General features: G+C 42.3%; 1 protein-coding gene across 7 annotated transcripts in view; it reads left to right on the top strand.

Moving 5' to 3' along the window:
- Nucleotides 1-12,175, top strand: part of ZCWPW1 (zinc finger CW-type and PWWP domain containing 1) — a 37,513-nt gene that overhangs the window by 17,299 nt on the left and 8,039 nt on the right. For all 7 annotated transcript variants that reach the window (XM_005661906.3, XM_013995437.2, XM_013995431.2 and 4 more), the window contains 7 exons: nt 70-186; nt 1,301-1,421; nt 2,036-2,111; nt 2,558-2,662; nt 3,428-3,511; nt 4,415-4,481; nt 4,890-4,996. In XM_005661906.3, coding sequence (XP_005661963.1) covers nt 70-186; nt 1,301-1,421; nt 2,036-2,111; nt 2,558-2,662; nt 3,428-3,511; nt 4,415-4,481; nt 4,890-4,996 — 677 coding nt within the window. The remainder of the gene's footprint in view (nt 1-69; nt 187-1,300; nt 1,422-2,035; nt 2,112-2,557; nt 2,663-3,427; nt 3,512-4,414; nt 4,482-4,889; nt 4,997-12,175) is intronic.

The following is a 12,175-nucleotide window of genomic DNA, read 5'->3' as shown; positions in this document are numbered from 1 at the left end:
ATTTTAATTGAATTGAAGAAGGAAGAACACATTTTTGAGTCTCTTACTTCAGATTTTTTCCTGTGACAGATCAGTGTCTAGTCTGGGTCCAGTGTTCTTCTCCAAACTGTGAGAAATGGAGGCGGCTACGTGGGAACATTGACCCCTCAGTCCTTCCAGATAATTGGTCCTGTGACCAGAATACAGGTAGAGTGGAGTAGAATTTTTTTTTTTTTTGTAAATCAGTTTTTATTGGTCCTTCCTTTCTTTCTCTGCTTGCATCCTTTAGATTAAATATGACAAAAATAGGAGTTTCTGCTGGGGCACAGTGGGTTAAGGATCTGGCATTGTCTCTGCAATGACCAAAATATGACAGAATTACAGTTATAATTCCAGGTGTTAGTGTTTAGAGGAGAGGAAAGGATCTTCCTGATATATCAGAATGAATCAGGCAAAAAGGGCTAGAAGGGAGTTCCCGTCATGGCGCAGTGGTTAACGAATCCAACTAGGAACCATGAGGTTGCAGGTTTGATCCCTGGCCTTGTTCAATGGGTTAAGGATCCAGTGTTGCCGTGAACTGTGGTGTAGGTCGCAGATGCGGCTTGGATCCCGTGTTGCTGTGGCTGTGGTGTAGGCCGGTGGCTACAGCTCCGATTGGACCCCTGGCCTGGGAACCTCCATATGCCGCAGGAGCAGCCGTAGAAAAGGCAAAAAGACCACAAAAAGGGGAGGCGGCTAGAAGAAAACAGCCTTTCTTCTAGAAAGAGAAGAGTTATGTTGGGTGGCGGGTCCTAGAATCTAAACATATATTCTGAGTGAATTCCATCCTGTTCAGCATTGGTTTGACTCTGTCATTCTGATTAGATTGTTGGTATTGGGTAGGTGGGTAGGAAGGGATATGGGATGCATGGAGAAAAGCAGATGAGAGAGATGCAGTGGCTTAGAATTCTAGAATGTTTGAAACTACTTGAAAGAGATTATGATGATCTAGTCTCGCTCAACTCTTTTACAGACAAGAAAAAAGTCTCAGAGAAATTACCTTTGTGATGGTACATTGATGGGAGCAGGGTCAGACCTGTGGGGTATAGGCAGAAGTTTGTAATCACTTGCTACAGAGCATAACGAGGCAACACTCCTGCTTCCCCTGCCTCTAGCTGCATTTCCTTCAGGTCGTTATTCTTCCTCCGTGCCGGTCTCCCAGGTGTCCTTTTGGTCCTGCCTGATGCATATGCCAGCTTCTGCTTGTCCTCTCCTTGCCCTCATCCAGATTTTCACCTTATGAGGCGCTTTCCTTCCCTTCTTTCCTCCTCTGTTTTGGCAGATGCAGAGTATAATCGCTGTGATATCCCTGAGGAGACCTGGACAGGGCATGAAAGTGATGTGGCCTATGCCTCCTATATCCCAGGATCCATCATCTGGGCCAAGCAATACGGTTACCCCTGGTAGGGCCCATGGCAGTCCCTCATGAACTGGGAGTGGTAGAATCAGTAAGGAGGGGATGGAAATGTAAAGCATTTATAATGGAAGTGGTACCTGCCTTATAGAACTCACGGGGTGGGGGAGAAGCTAAAGTATCAAGCTTGGAGGCTTTGCAGGAGCACATTTTCTAGCAGTTTCACAGTGGAGGTGTATCTTCCTGGGAAAAAGGGTCAGACAATTCTACCCTGAATGGGTAGAAAGAGGAACGTGGCTCCAAGTTTTTTTTTTTTTTTTAATACATTGAGATTTGAGAGATGTACAAAGTAAAGAGAACCAGGAAGAGTGGAATAATTTCTTCTTTGGAGATGTCACTAGTCAGAAGATTTTGTTCGTGAAGTTTCCAGAAGACCTAGAACAATAAGATACTTTTACTAGGAAAATCCTGGGGTTCTTTGTGCATTGATGGAAGTCACTTCAGTCATTTGTTAATGACCACTGTGGGGAGTTACAGAGGGTTCTGTTTTGGGGATCTTTTGTTTGCCAAACACATTGCTGATTTCTGTACATGTATATTGATGAGTTTGTGTTCTGTTCATCTAACCGCCTTCTGTCCCCTCTACCCATCTGTCTTCTCCAGGTGGCCAGGAATGGTAGAATCTGATCCTGACCTGGGAGAATATTTTCTTTTTGCTTCTCATCTTGATTCCCTACCGGTGAGTTTTCTTGGTTCAGGGTGGCTAGGTCAAAGTAATGAACAAATCCATCCTAACAGATGTGCAGAGTTAGAAGTATAAACAGAGCCAGCAGACATGAGCAGAAACAGATACTTAGCTGGAGTGACAAACATGGAAATAAACTTGTACTTAATTAAATTAAATATTTATTCATTATTAGGACATTTGTGGTTTAAATTTTTTTATAGTTGATTTAGTGTGTTCTGTCAGGACATTTATGTTTTTGATAAATATGCTTTGGTTAGTCTTGAGGTCTGGATGGAAGAACAGTGGAGTGAGGTGGGGTAGGTAGGTCAAGTTTAAGGGAATGGATGAAGCCCAGCACTCCCTTCCTTGTGGATCCTAAGTTCTCCTACCCCTTCTGGCTGGAGGGCCAAAGCATGGAGAAGGACAAGAGGCCGTAACAGAACCATCTTTTATTTCAGTCCAAGTACCACGTGACATTTTTTGGAGAAACAGTCTCTCGTGCTTGGATCCCAGTCAACATGCTAAAGAACTTCCAGGAGCTGTCCCCGGAGCTAGCTGGAGTGGTGAGCAACTCTCCGGGGTCAGTTGTGATACAGGGAACTTGAAAAACTAAATCTCCCATTGTTAAACCTGACTGTGCTAGGGGAAGCTGTGTTTAGAGAAAGTCCCACGTCTAACCAAGTATGCAAGGGTGTGGTTATTCGTGAAGGACTCTTCTTTCTACCAGGGTTGCAGAAGGATGGTTAATGAAACAATATTTTCTCCCTATAATTGGGGGATTAGCCTTACAAATGATCAGAGGCCCAGAAGCTCTGGGACCTTAGAAAAATCAGGTAGTGAGTATTAAATCAAACATCTGGATCTGAAGAAACTTGTGAGAAGCTTAGAAGTGCAATCACTGGAAATCCTTTAATCTTGCCTTTAAAAATTTCCATGGGCTTTACTTTGGAGAGGAAACCAAAGTGTTGGTTGAAAGTATTGCTAGAAGTTGATGAGAGTTTTATTTGGATGTAAGGGGGGTTTGTGTCTCTAAGCTCAAAAGATGAAGAATAGAAGTATCATATCAGTACCAGAAACTGGAAATGGTTGTAAAGATAACGTCTGGTGAGTAGCAGTATGTTGGGGTCACCTCTCAAAAAAAAATATGCATAGTCTTTTTAGGGCTGCACTTGCAGTATATGGAGGTTCCCAGGCTAGGGGTCCAATCGGAGCTGCAGCTGCCGGCCTACACCACAGCCACAGCAACACAGACTCCGAGTTGCATCTGCGACCTACACCTTAGCTCACAGCTAATATTTATCATTGACTCTAATCTCCTTTTATTTCAGAAAAAGTGCAGGAATAAGGACTGCAGCCAGAAACTTGGGGCAGCCCTGATGATGGCTCAAGAGGCAGAGCAGATCAGTATTCAGGTGGGAGAGTTTAGATCACATACCTGCTCCTTTTTGGGACTTGCGACACAAAGCAAACCATACATCCCCTACTATAGAAAACTGGCTTGTTCTTATCCGTTATAGTTGATCTTAAAACTACTAGTCTTTTCTTCCCAGGCCAGATTCCCTTGACTCCTTAAATTGTCCATTCGTTTCCTTATATTTGGACAAATGGGATCTTTTCTAAACCCAGGCAGAGTCAGTTTGTGGTAGGGAGCATCTTACTTTCCTGTTTAATTTCAGGTCTCAGTTGTATGTATCTTATCCGTTCTTTTATGTGGAGTCAGTTTTTACTCTCAAATTGTGCCTTTGGGTGGGGCAGAGCACTACAAATAGTGCATTTCCCCTTTCCAGTTATTAACTGAACTGTAAACAAACTAGAAAAAGAAATAATAATAATATTATGTATTATAATGTAATATATTATACTGGTTAATCTCCATAAAAATATAGATAAACCTAATGTGAAATTTATTTTTCTTTTTCCTTTTTTCTTTTTTTTTTTGGTCTTTTCTAGGGCCATACCCGCGGTGTATGGAGGTTCCCAGGCTAGGGGTCTAATCGGAGCTGTAGCTGCTGGCCTGTGCCACAGCCATAGCAACGCCACATCTGAGCCGCACCTGCGACCTACACCACAACTCATGGCAACGCTGGATCCTTAACCCACTGAGCAAGGCCAGGGATTGAACCCGCAACCTCATGGTTCCTAGTCAGATTCGTTAACCACTGAGCCATGACGGGAACTCCCTAATGTGAAATTTAAAGTGAAAATGGTGTGGAATATGTATAAAAATTCTGCAACAAAAAAATCTTGAAAACAAGAAAGCACAAATAGCTCCTGGGAGAGTAGTGGATAATGCCTTTGTTTCTTGGTTCCCTCAGGAGCGGGTTAATTTGTTTGGTTTCTGGAGCCGATACAGTGGATCTGACCATGGTGGGGAAGGAAAAGGTAGGATAAGTAGGAGTTAAGGACTAGAGATGGTGGAGAGGAATTCCTTCATGAGGGCAGCAACTTAAACATTTCTTTATTGTGTATCTAATGTCATCAGCCTAGTTCTGAATTCTATAATAGGAGGTTCTCCATGGATGCCATTGACCAAGTATCTGGGATGTATGGATAGACAGAGGGGTAAAGAGAGAAGTGGAGGAGAAAAGAGAGTAAGGAGGGAGGGTGCATGTTGCATAGTGACAGGTCTTTGCAAGGGGTGGAACCATGATCTAGGATCGTGTTTTATGGAGAAAATACCACTTGGATATGAAAAAGTTTGAAAACTGATTCTTTGGAATCAGCTCCACTAATGAATCAATTTTTTTATTGGATAATTTTTTTAGCCTTTCCTTCTTATTCCTGTTGTAGACTTAATGCTCTCTAGGGCTAACAGTTCAGATTCCTGCATGGAGAAGGAAGAGGAAGAGTCAGAGTTGGAGGAGGAGGAGGAAGTGGAGGAGGAGCAAGAGAAAAAAGTAAGATTGATCTTGGGGATTCCTTTTAGGAGATTGCTGTAGGGCATCTGGTTAGCATGGATTTATTTATATTTATTTATTTATTTTTTAATTTTTTTGGTCTTTTTGCCTTTTCTAGGGCCACTCCTGCGGCATATGGAGGTTCCCAGGCTAGGGGTCCAATCGGAGCTATAGTCACCGGTCTACACCAGAGCCATAGCAACACAGGATCCGAGCCGCGTCTGCGACCTACACCACAGTTCATGGCAACGCTGGATCCTTAACCCACTGAGCAAGGGCAGGGATCGAACCCGCAACCTCATGGTTCTTAGTCGGATTCATTAACCACTGAGCCATGATATGGGAACTCCGGATTTATATTTACTAAGGAACTGTCCGGCCCCTGCCTCAGGGTCATCCTGACTGGCTGGTCTTATCTTCTTAGGGGTTTCTGGGGAAGGAGAGTCTCCTCTTTACTCAGTCTAATATTTCACATCTCTAGGAACTTTATTTTTTTAGGGGGTGGCCCGTGGAAGTTCCCAGGGGAGAGGTCAAATCGGAGCTACAGCTGCTGGCCTACACCGCAGCCACAGCCACATGGGATCTGAGCCACATCTGCAACCTACACCACAGCTCACTGCTACGCCAGATCCTTAACCCACTGAGTGAGGTCAGGAATCAAACTCGCATCCTCATGGATACTATCGGGTTTGTTACCACTGAGCCACAATGGAAACTCCAGAACTTATTTGATTATCATTTTAGTTCCTATTGTAGTTCTTTGGTTCTTACTGGAGCAATTTCAGAGAATAGCAGGTTGCTTTTCTTCACTCTCCTTTCTTCCTTGTGTGGATATTAGGATATTCATTAGTTTATTTCCTGAGTGTTTTCATGCATATGAAATATATATATTTTTTCATATTTAAAGACTTTTAAGAGCTGTTTTAGGTTCAAAGGAAAATTGAGAGGAAGGTACAAAGAGTTCCCATATCCCCCTGCCCCACGTTATCAATATCCCCCACCAGAATGGTGCATTTATTTAAAACTGATGGAGTTCCCATCATGGTGCAGTGGAAGTGAATCTGACTAGCAACCATGAGGTTGTGGGTTCGATCCCTGGCCTCGCTCGGTGGATTAAGGATCCGGCCCTAAAAAAAAAAAACAAAACCAAAAAAACCAGTCTATCTTTGTGAGAGTTCCCTGGTGGCTCAGTGGGTTAAGGCTCTGTTGTCATTGCTGTGACTTAGGTTGCTTCTGTGGAGCAGATTTGATCCCTGGCCTGGGAACTTCTGCATACTGTGGGCAAAGTCCCTACCCCAAGACTATCTTTGTTCCACTTTATTGCCTTTTTTCTTCTTTGTCTAAGATCAGCTGACTCTGTTGATGTAAGTCTATTTCTGGGTTCTGTCTTATGTTCCATTGATCTATTTGTCTATTCTTTTACCAGTACCACACGGTCTTGATTACTGTAGCTTTACAGTAAGTCTTGAATTTGGGTAGGGTCAGTCTTTTAACTTTGTCCTTCTCCTTCAATACTGTGTTGGCTATTCTGGGTATTTTGCTTTTCCGTATAACATTAGAATCAGTTTGTTGATATCCACAAAATAACTTCCTGGGATTTTGATTGGAGTTGCATTGATTCTATAGATCAGGCTGAGAAAAACTAACGTCTTGAAAATATTGAGTCTTTCCACTCACAAACATGAACCATTTCTTCATCTATTTAGTTTTTCTTTGATTTCATTCATCAGAGTTTTGTAGTTTTCCTCATGTATATCTTGTATATATATTTCTAGATTTATACCTAAGTATTTAATTTTTGGAGGGTGTTAATATAAATGGTATATAAATGTGCTTTTTTTCTTTTTTTTTTCTTTTTTTTTGTCTTTTTGTCTTTTTCTAGGGCCATACTCGCGGCACATGGAGGTTCCCAGGCTAGGGGTTGAATCGGAGCTGTAGCTGCCAGCCTACACCAGAGCCACAGCAACGCGAGATCGAGCCGAGTCTGCGACCTACACCACAGCTCACGGCAATGCCAGATCCCTAACCCGCTGAGCGAGGCCAGGGATCGAACTTGCAACCTCATGGTTCCTAGTCAGATTCGTTAACCACTGCGCTATGACGGGAACTCCATAAATGTGCTTTTTATTTATTTGTTTTTTTCTTAGGACTACACCTGCACCATATGGAAGTTCCTGGGATAGGGGTTGAATCAGAGCTGCAGCTGCTGGCCTACACCACAGCCACGGCAGCACCAAATGCAAGCCACATCTACAACCTATGCTGAAGCTTGCAGCAATGCCAGATCCTTAACCCACTGAGCAAGGCCAGGGATGGAACCTGCATCCTCGTAGACACTATGTCAGTTTCTTAACCTGCTGAGCCACAATGGGAATTCCCTAAATGTGCTTTTAAATATCAAATTCCACTTGTTTATTGCTGGTATATAGAAAAGTTATTAACTTTGGTATATTAATCTTGTGTCCTCCAAACTTGCTACAATTGCTTATTAGCTGCTGGAGTTTTTATTTGTTACTTTTGGATTTTCTACATAGGTAGTCATGTCACCTGTAAACAAAGACAGTTTCATTTCTTCATCCTCAGTCTCTATACTTTTTGTTTCCTTTATATTATTGCATGAGCTGGAACTTCCAGTATGATGTTGAAAAGGAGTGGTGATGGAGTTCCTATTGTGGCTCATCAGGATAAGGACCCAGTGTTGTCTCTGTGTGGCTTGGCTCAGTGGAGGATCTGGCATTGTCATTAAGCTGTGGCATAGTTTGCAGATGCAGCTCAGATGTGGTATTGCCATGGCTGTGGCATAACCTGCACCTGCAGCTCCGATTGAGCCCCTGGCCTGGGAACTTCCATATGCCACAGGTCCAGCTATAAAAAGAAAAGAAAAAGAAAGAAAAAAAGAAAAGGAGTGGCAAAAGGGGACATTGTTGCCTTGTGTCTGATTTCTAGTTTCTCACCATTAAGTATGAGGTTGGCTGAAGCCTTTTTGTAGATATTCTTTATCAAGTTGAGGAAGTTCAGCTGTATCCCTAATTTACTGAGAATTTTTGTTATGAATAAGTGTTGAATTTTGTCAAATGCTTTTTCTGCATCTATTGATATGATCATATGATTTTTTTTTTTAGCCTGTTGATGTGATGGAATACATGAATTGATTTTCATATGTTGAACCAGGAGTTGTGGCTCAGTGGTAATGAACACAACTAGTGTCCATGAGGACGAGGGTTCAATCCCTGGCCTCATGTAGTGGGTTAAGGATCTGGCATTACCATGAACTGTGGTATAGGTTGCAGACATGGCTCAGGTCCTGAGTTACTGTGGCTATGGCGTAGGCCAGCAGCTATAGCTTTGATTTGACCTCTAGCCTGGAAACTTCCATATGCCATGGGTGTGGCCCTAAAAAAAAAAAAAAAAGCAAATGTTGAACCAGCCTTGCATGCATTAGATAAATCCCCCTTGTTCATGGTGTATAATTCTTTTTATACATTGTTGGATTTGATTTGCTAATATTTTGTTGAGGACTTTTTACATCTTACATCTCTTTCTAAGAGATATTGGCTTATCATTTTCTTTTCTTGTATTGTCTTTGTCTGGTTTCAGTATTAGGGTAATGCTGGCCTCATAGAATGAGTTAGGAAATAAAATAGTGAATATCCTAATATCCACACAAGGAAGAAAGGAGAGTAAAGAAAAGGAACCTGCTATTCTCTGAAATTGCTCCAGTAAGAACCAAGAACTACAATAGGAACTGAGATGATAGTCATAAAATAAGTTAGGAAATATTCTCTTTGCTTCTAGTCTCTGAAACAGATTATAGAGAATTGGTACAATTTTTTTTTTTTGTCTTTTTGCCTTTTCTAGGGCCCAGGCTAGCATATGGAGGTTCCCAGGCTAGGGGTTTAATCAGAGCTGTAGCTGCTGGCCTACGCCAGAGCCACAGCAATGCGGGATCCGAGACACGTCTGCAACCTACACCACAGCTCATGGCAATGCCGGATCCTTAACCCACTGAGCGAGGCCAGGGATCAAACCCACAACCTCATGGTTCCTAGTTGGATTCGTTAACCACTGAGCCACGACGGCAACTCCAGAATTGGTATAATTTCTTCCCTTTATTTCCACTGTGCCACAATGGGAACTCCTAGGTGATTGATTTTCCAATATATGCATTCAATGCTATAAATTTCCCTCTAAGCACTGCTTTCACTGTATCTCACATATTTTAGTAAGTTGTATTTTCATTTTCATTTAGTTCAACACACTAAAAAATTTCTTTTGAGATTTCTTCTTTGACCTATGTGTTATTTAGAAGTGTCGTTTGGAGTTCCTGCTGTGGTACAGTGGGTTAATGATCTGGTTTGTCTCTGTGGAGGTGCCTAGTTCCATCCCAGGCCCTGTGCAGTGGGTTAAGGATCCTGTGTTGCTGCAGCTGTGGTGAAGGTTGCAGCTCTGGCTTGGATTCAATTCCTGGATTGGGGACTTCCGTGGGGGTGATAGAAAAAGGAAAAAAAATGTGGTGTTTAATATCCACATGTTTTGGGAGTTTCCATTTTTTTTCCTTTTTGGCTGTGCTTGTGGCATGTGGAGGTTCCCAGGCCAGGGATCAAACCTGCACCATAGCAGTGACCTGAGCTGCTTCAGTGACAATGCTGGGTCCTTAACCTGCTAAGCCACAGAGGAACTCCTTCCAGTTACCTTTTTGTTATTGATTTCTAGTTTAATTTCAGTGGGATCTGAGAGCAGATATAATAGGATTTTTATTCTTTTGAAATTAAGTTGTGTTTTATGGCTGAGACTGTGGTCAATATTGGTGAATGTTCCATATGAGCCTGAGAAGAAGGTGTACTCTGTTGTTGGATGAAGTAATAATCTAAAGATGTCAATCATATTCAGTTAATTGGTGGTGGTGTTTAGTTCAGCTATGTCCTTACTGATTTTCTGCCTGCTGGATCTGTCCATTTCTGATAGAAGGGTGTTGAAGTCTCCAACTATGATAGTGGAATCAACTATTTTTCTTTCCAATTCTGTCATTGTTTGCCTCATGTAGTTTGGTGTTCTATTGTGAGCTGCATAAACTCTTAGGATTGTTATGTGTTCTCAGAGAATTAACCCCTTTATCATTATGTACTGCCCTTCTTCCCTAACTTTCATTGTTTTGAAGTCTGCTTTGTCTGAAATTAATACATTAGCTACTCCTGCTTTCTTTGGATCAGTGTTAGCATGGTATATTTTTTGTCATCCATTTAATATATTTCTTCATCCATTTATTATATATACATTATATATGCTTTAAAGTGGGTTTCTTATAGACAGTATATAGTTAGGTCTTATTTTTTTGATCCATTCTGACAATCTGTGCCTTTTAATTGGTCATTTTAGACATTTATTTAGACTGTCTAAATTCAAAGTAATTATTAATACAGTTGGATTTATATCTACAGTATTTGCTACTGTTTTCTTTTTTTTTTTTTTTTTTGCTATTTCTTGGGCCGCCCCTGCGGCATATGGAGGTTCCCATGCTAGGGGTCGAATCGGAGCCATAGCCACCGGCCTACGCCAGAGCCACAGCAACGCGGGATCCGAGCCGCGTCTGCAACCTACACCACAGCTCACGGCAACGCCGGATCGTTAACCCACTGAGCAAGCGCAGGGACCGAACCTGCGACCTCATGGTTCCTAGTCGGATTCGTTAACCACTGCGCCACGACGGGAACTCCTACTGTTTTCTATTTGTTGCCCTTGTTCTTTCTTCCTTTTTTTTTTTTTTTTTTTTTTTTAAAGGGCAGCACCTGTGGCATTTGGATGTTCCTAGGCTAGGGTCAAATTGGAGCTGCAGTTGGCAGCCTACACCACAACCATAGCAACTCAGGATCCTTAACTCACTTCAACCTACAACACAGTTCATGGCAACTCCAGATCCTTAACTCAGTGAGCAAGGCCAGGGATTGAACCTACATCCTCATGGATACTAGTTGGGTTCATAACCTGCTGAGCCACAATGGGAACCCGCTTTCTTCCTATTTTTTTTTTTTTTTTTGTCTTTTTGCCATTTCTAGGGCCGATCCCGGGGCATATGGAAGTTCCCAGGCTAGGGGTCTAATTGGAGCTGTAGCCGCCAGCCTACACCCCAGCCACAGCAACTCGGGATCTGAGCCTCGTCAGCAACCTACACCACAGCTCACAGCAACGCCAGATCCTTAACCCGCTGAGCAAGGCCAGGGATTGAACCCGCAACCTCATGGTTCCTAGTCGGATGCGTTAACCACTGTGCCATGATGGGAACTCCTCTTCCTATTTTTGTTTTCCATTCTTTACCTCTCTTTTGTAGTTTTGATTGAGCATTTTTTTTTTTTTTTGCTTTTTAGTGCCACACCAGCAGCATATGGAGGTTCCCAGGCCAGGGGTCTAATTGGAGCTACAGCTGCCAGCCTACACCATAGCCATAGCAACGCCAGATCTGAGCCACGTCTGCGACCTACACCACAGCTCACGGCAATGCCGGATCCTTAACCCACTGAGCAAGGCCAGGGATTGAACCCGAAGCCTCATGGTTCCTAGTTGGATTCATTTCCACTGAGCCATGACAGGAACTCCCTGATTGAGCATTTTATATGATTCCATTTTCTTCCCTTTGTTAGCTTATCATATAAGATTTTTTTTAAATCTTCTTTAAGGAGTTTATCTTTGTTTTTTTTGTAGTTTGAAAAATGCTGTGGTGTGGTTATTTGGCATTCCTCTTTCTTGGTGTTCTCTGAACTTCATGGATCTCTGGTTTGGTGTCTGACATTAATTTGGGAAATTCTTAGTCATTTTTGTTTTCAATATTTCTTTGGTTCCTTTCTCTTTTTCTTCTCCTCCTGGTATTCCAGTTACATATGTGTTCTATGGTTGTCCTATAATCGTTGGATATTGTATTCATTTTTTTTCTTTTTTCAATTTTTGGGCTCTTTGATTTTCAGGTTTTTTAAAAAATTTTTTATGGCAATTTTTTCCATGGTGCAAGGAAGTTCTCGGGCCAGGAACTGAATCTGAGCCATAGCTGGGACCTACGCTACAGATGCAGGAGTGCTAGATCCTTTAACTCACTCCACTGGGCCGGGGATCAAACTGGTGTCACCACAGAGACAATGTCAGATCTTAATCTGCAGCACCACAGCGGGAACTCCTGATGTTCAGTTTTGA

The sequence above is a fragment of the Sus scrofa genome, chromosome 3 (genome assembly GCF_000003025.6).
Source record: "Sus scrofa isolate TJ Tabasco breed Duroc chromosome 3, Sscrofa11.1, whole genome shotgun sequence".
Lineage (NCBI taxonomy): Eukaryota > Metazoa > Chordata > Mammalia > Artiodactyla > Suidae > Sus > Sus scrofa.
This window is presented reverse-complemented; position numbering and strand designations above follow the sequence as displayed.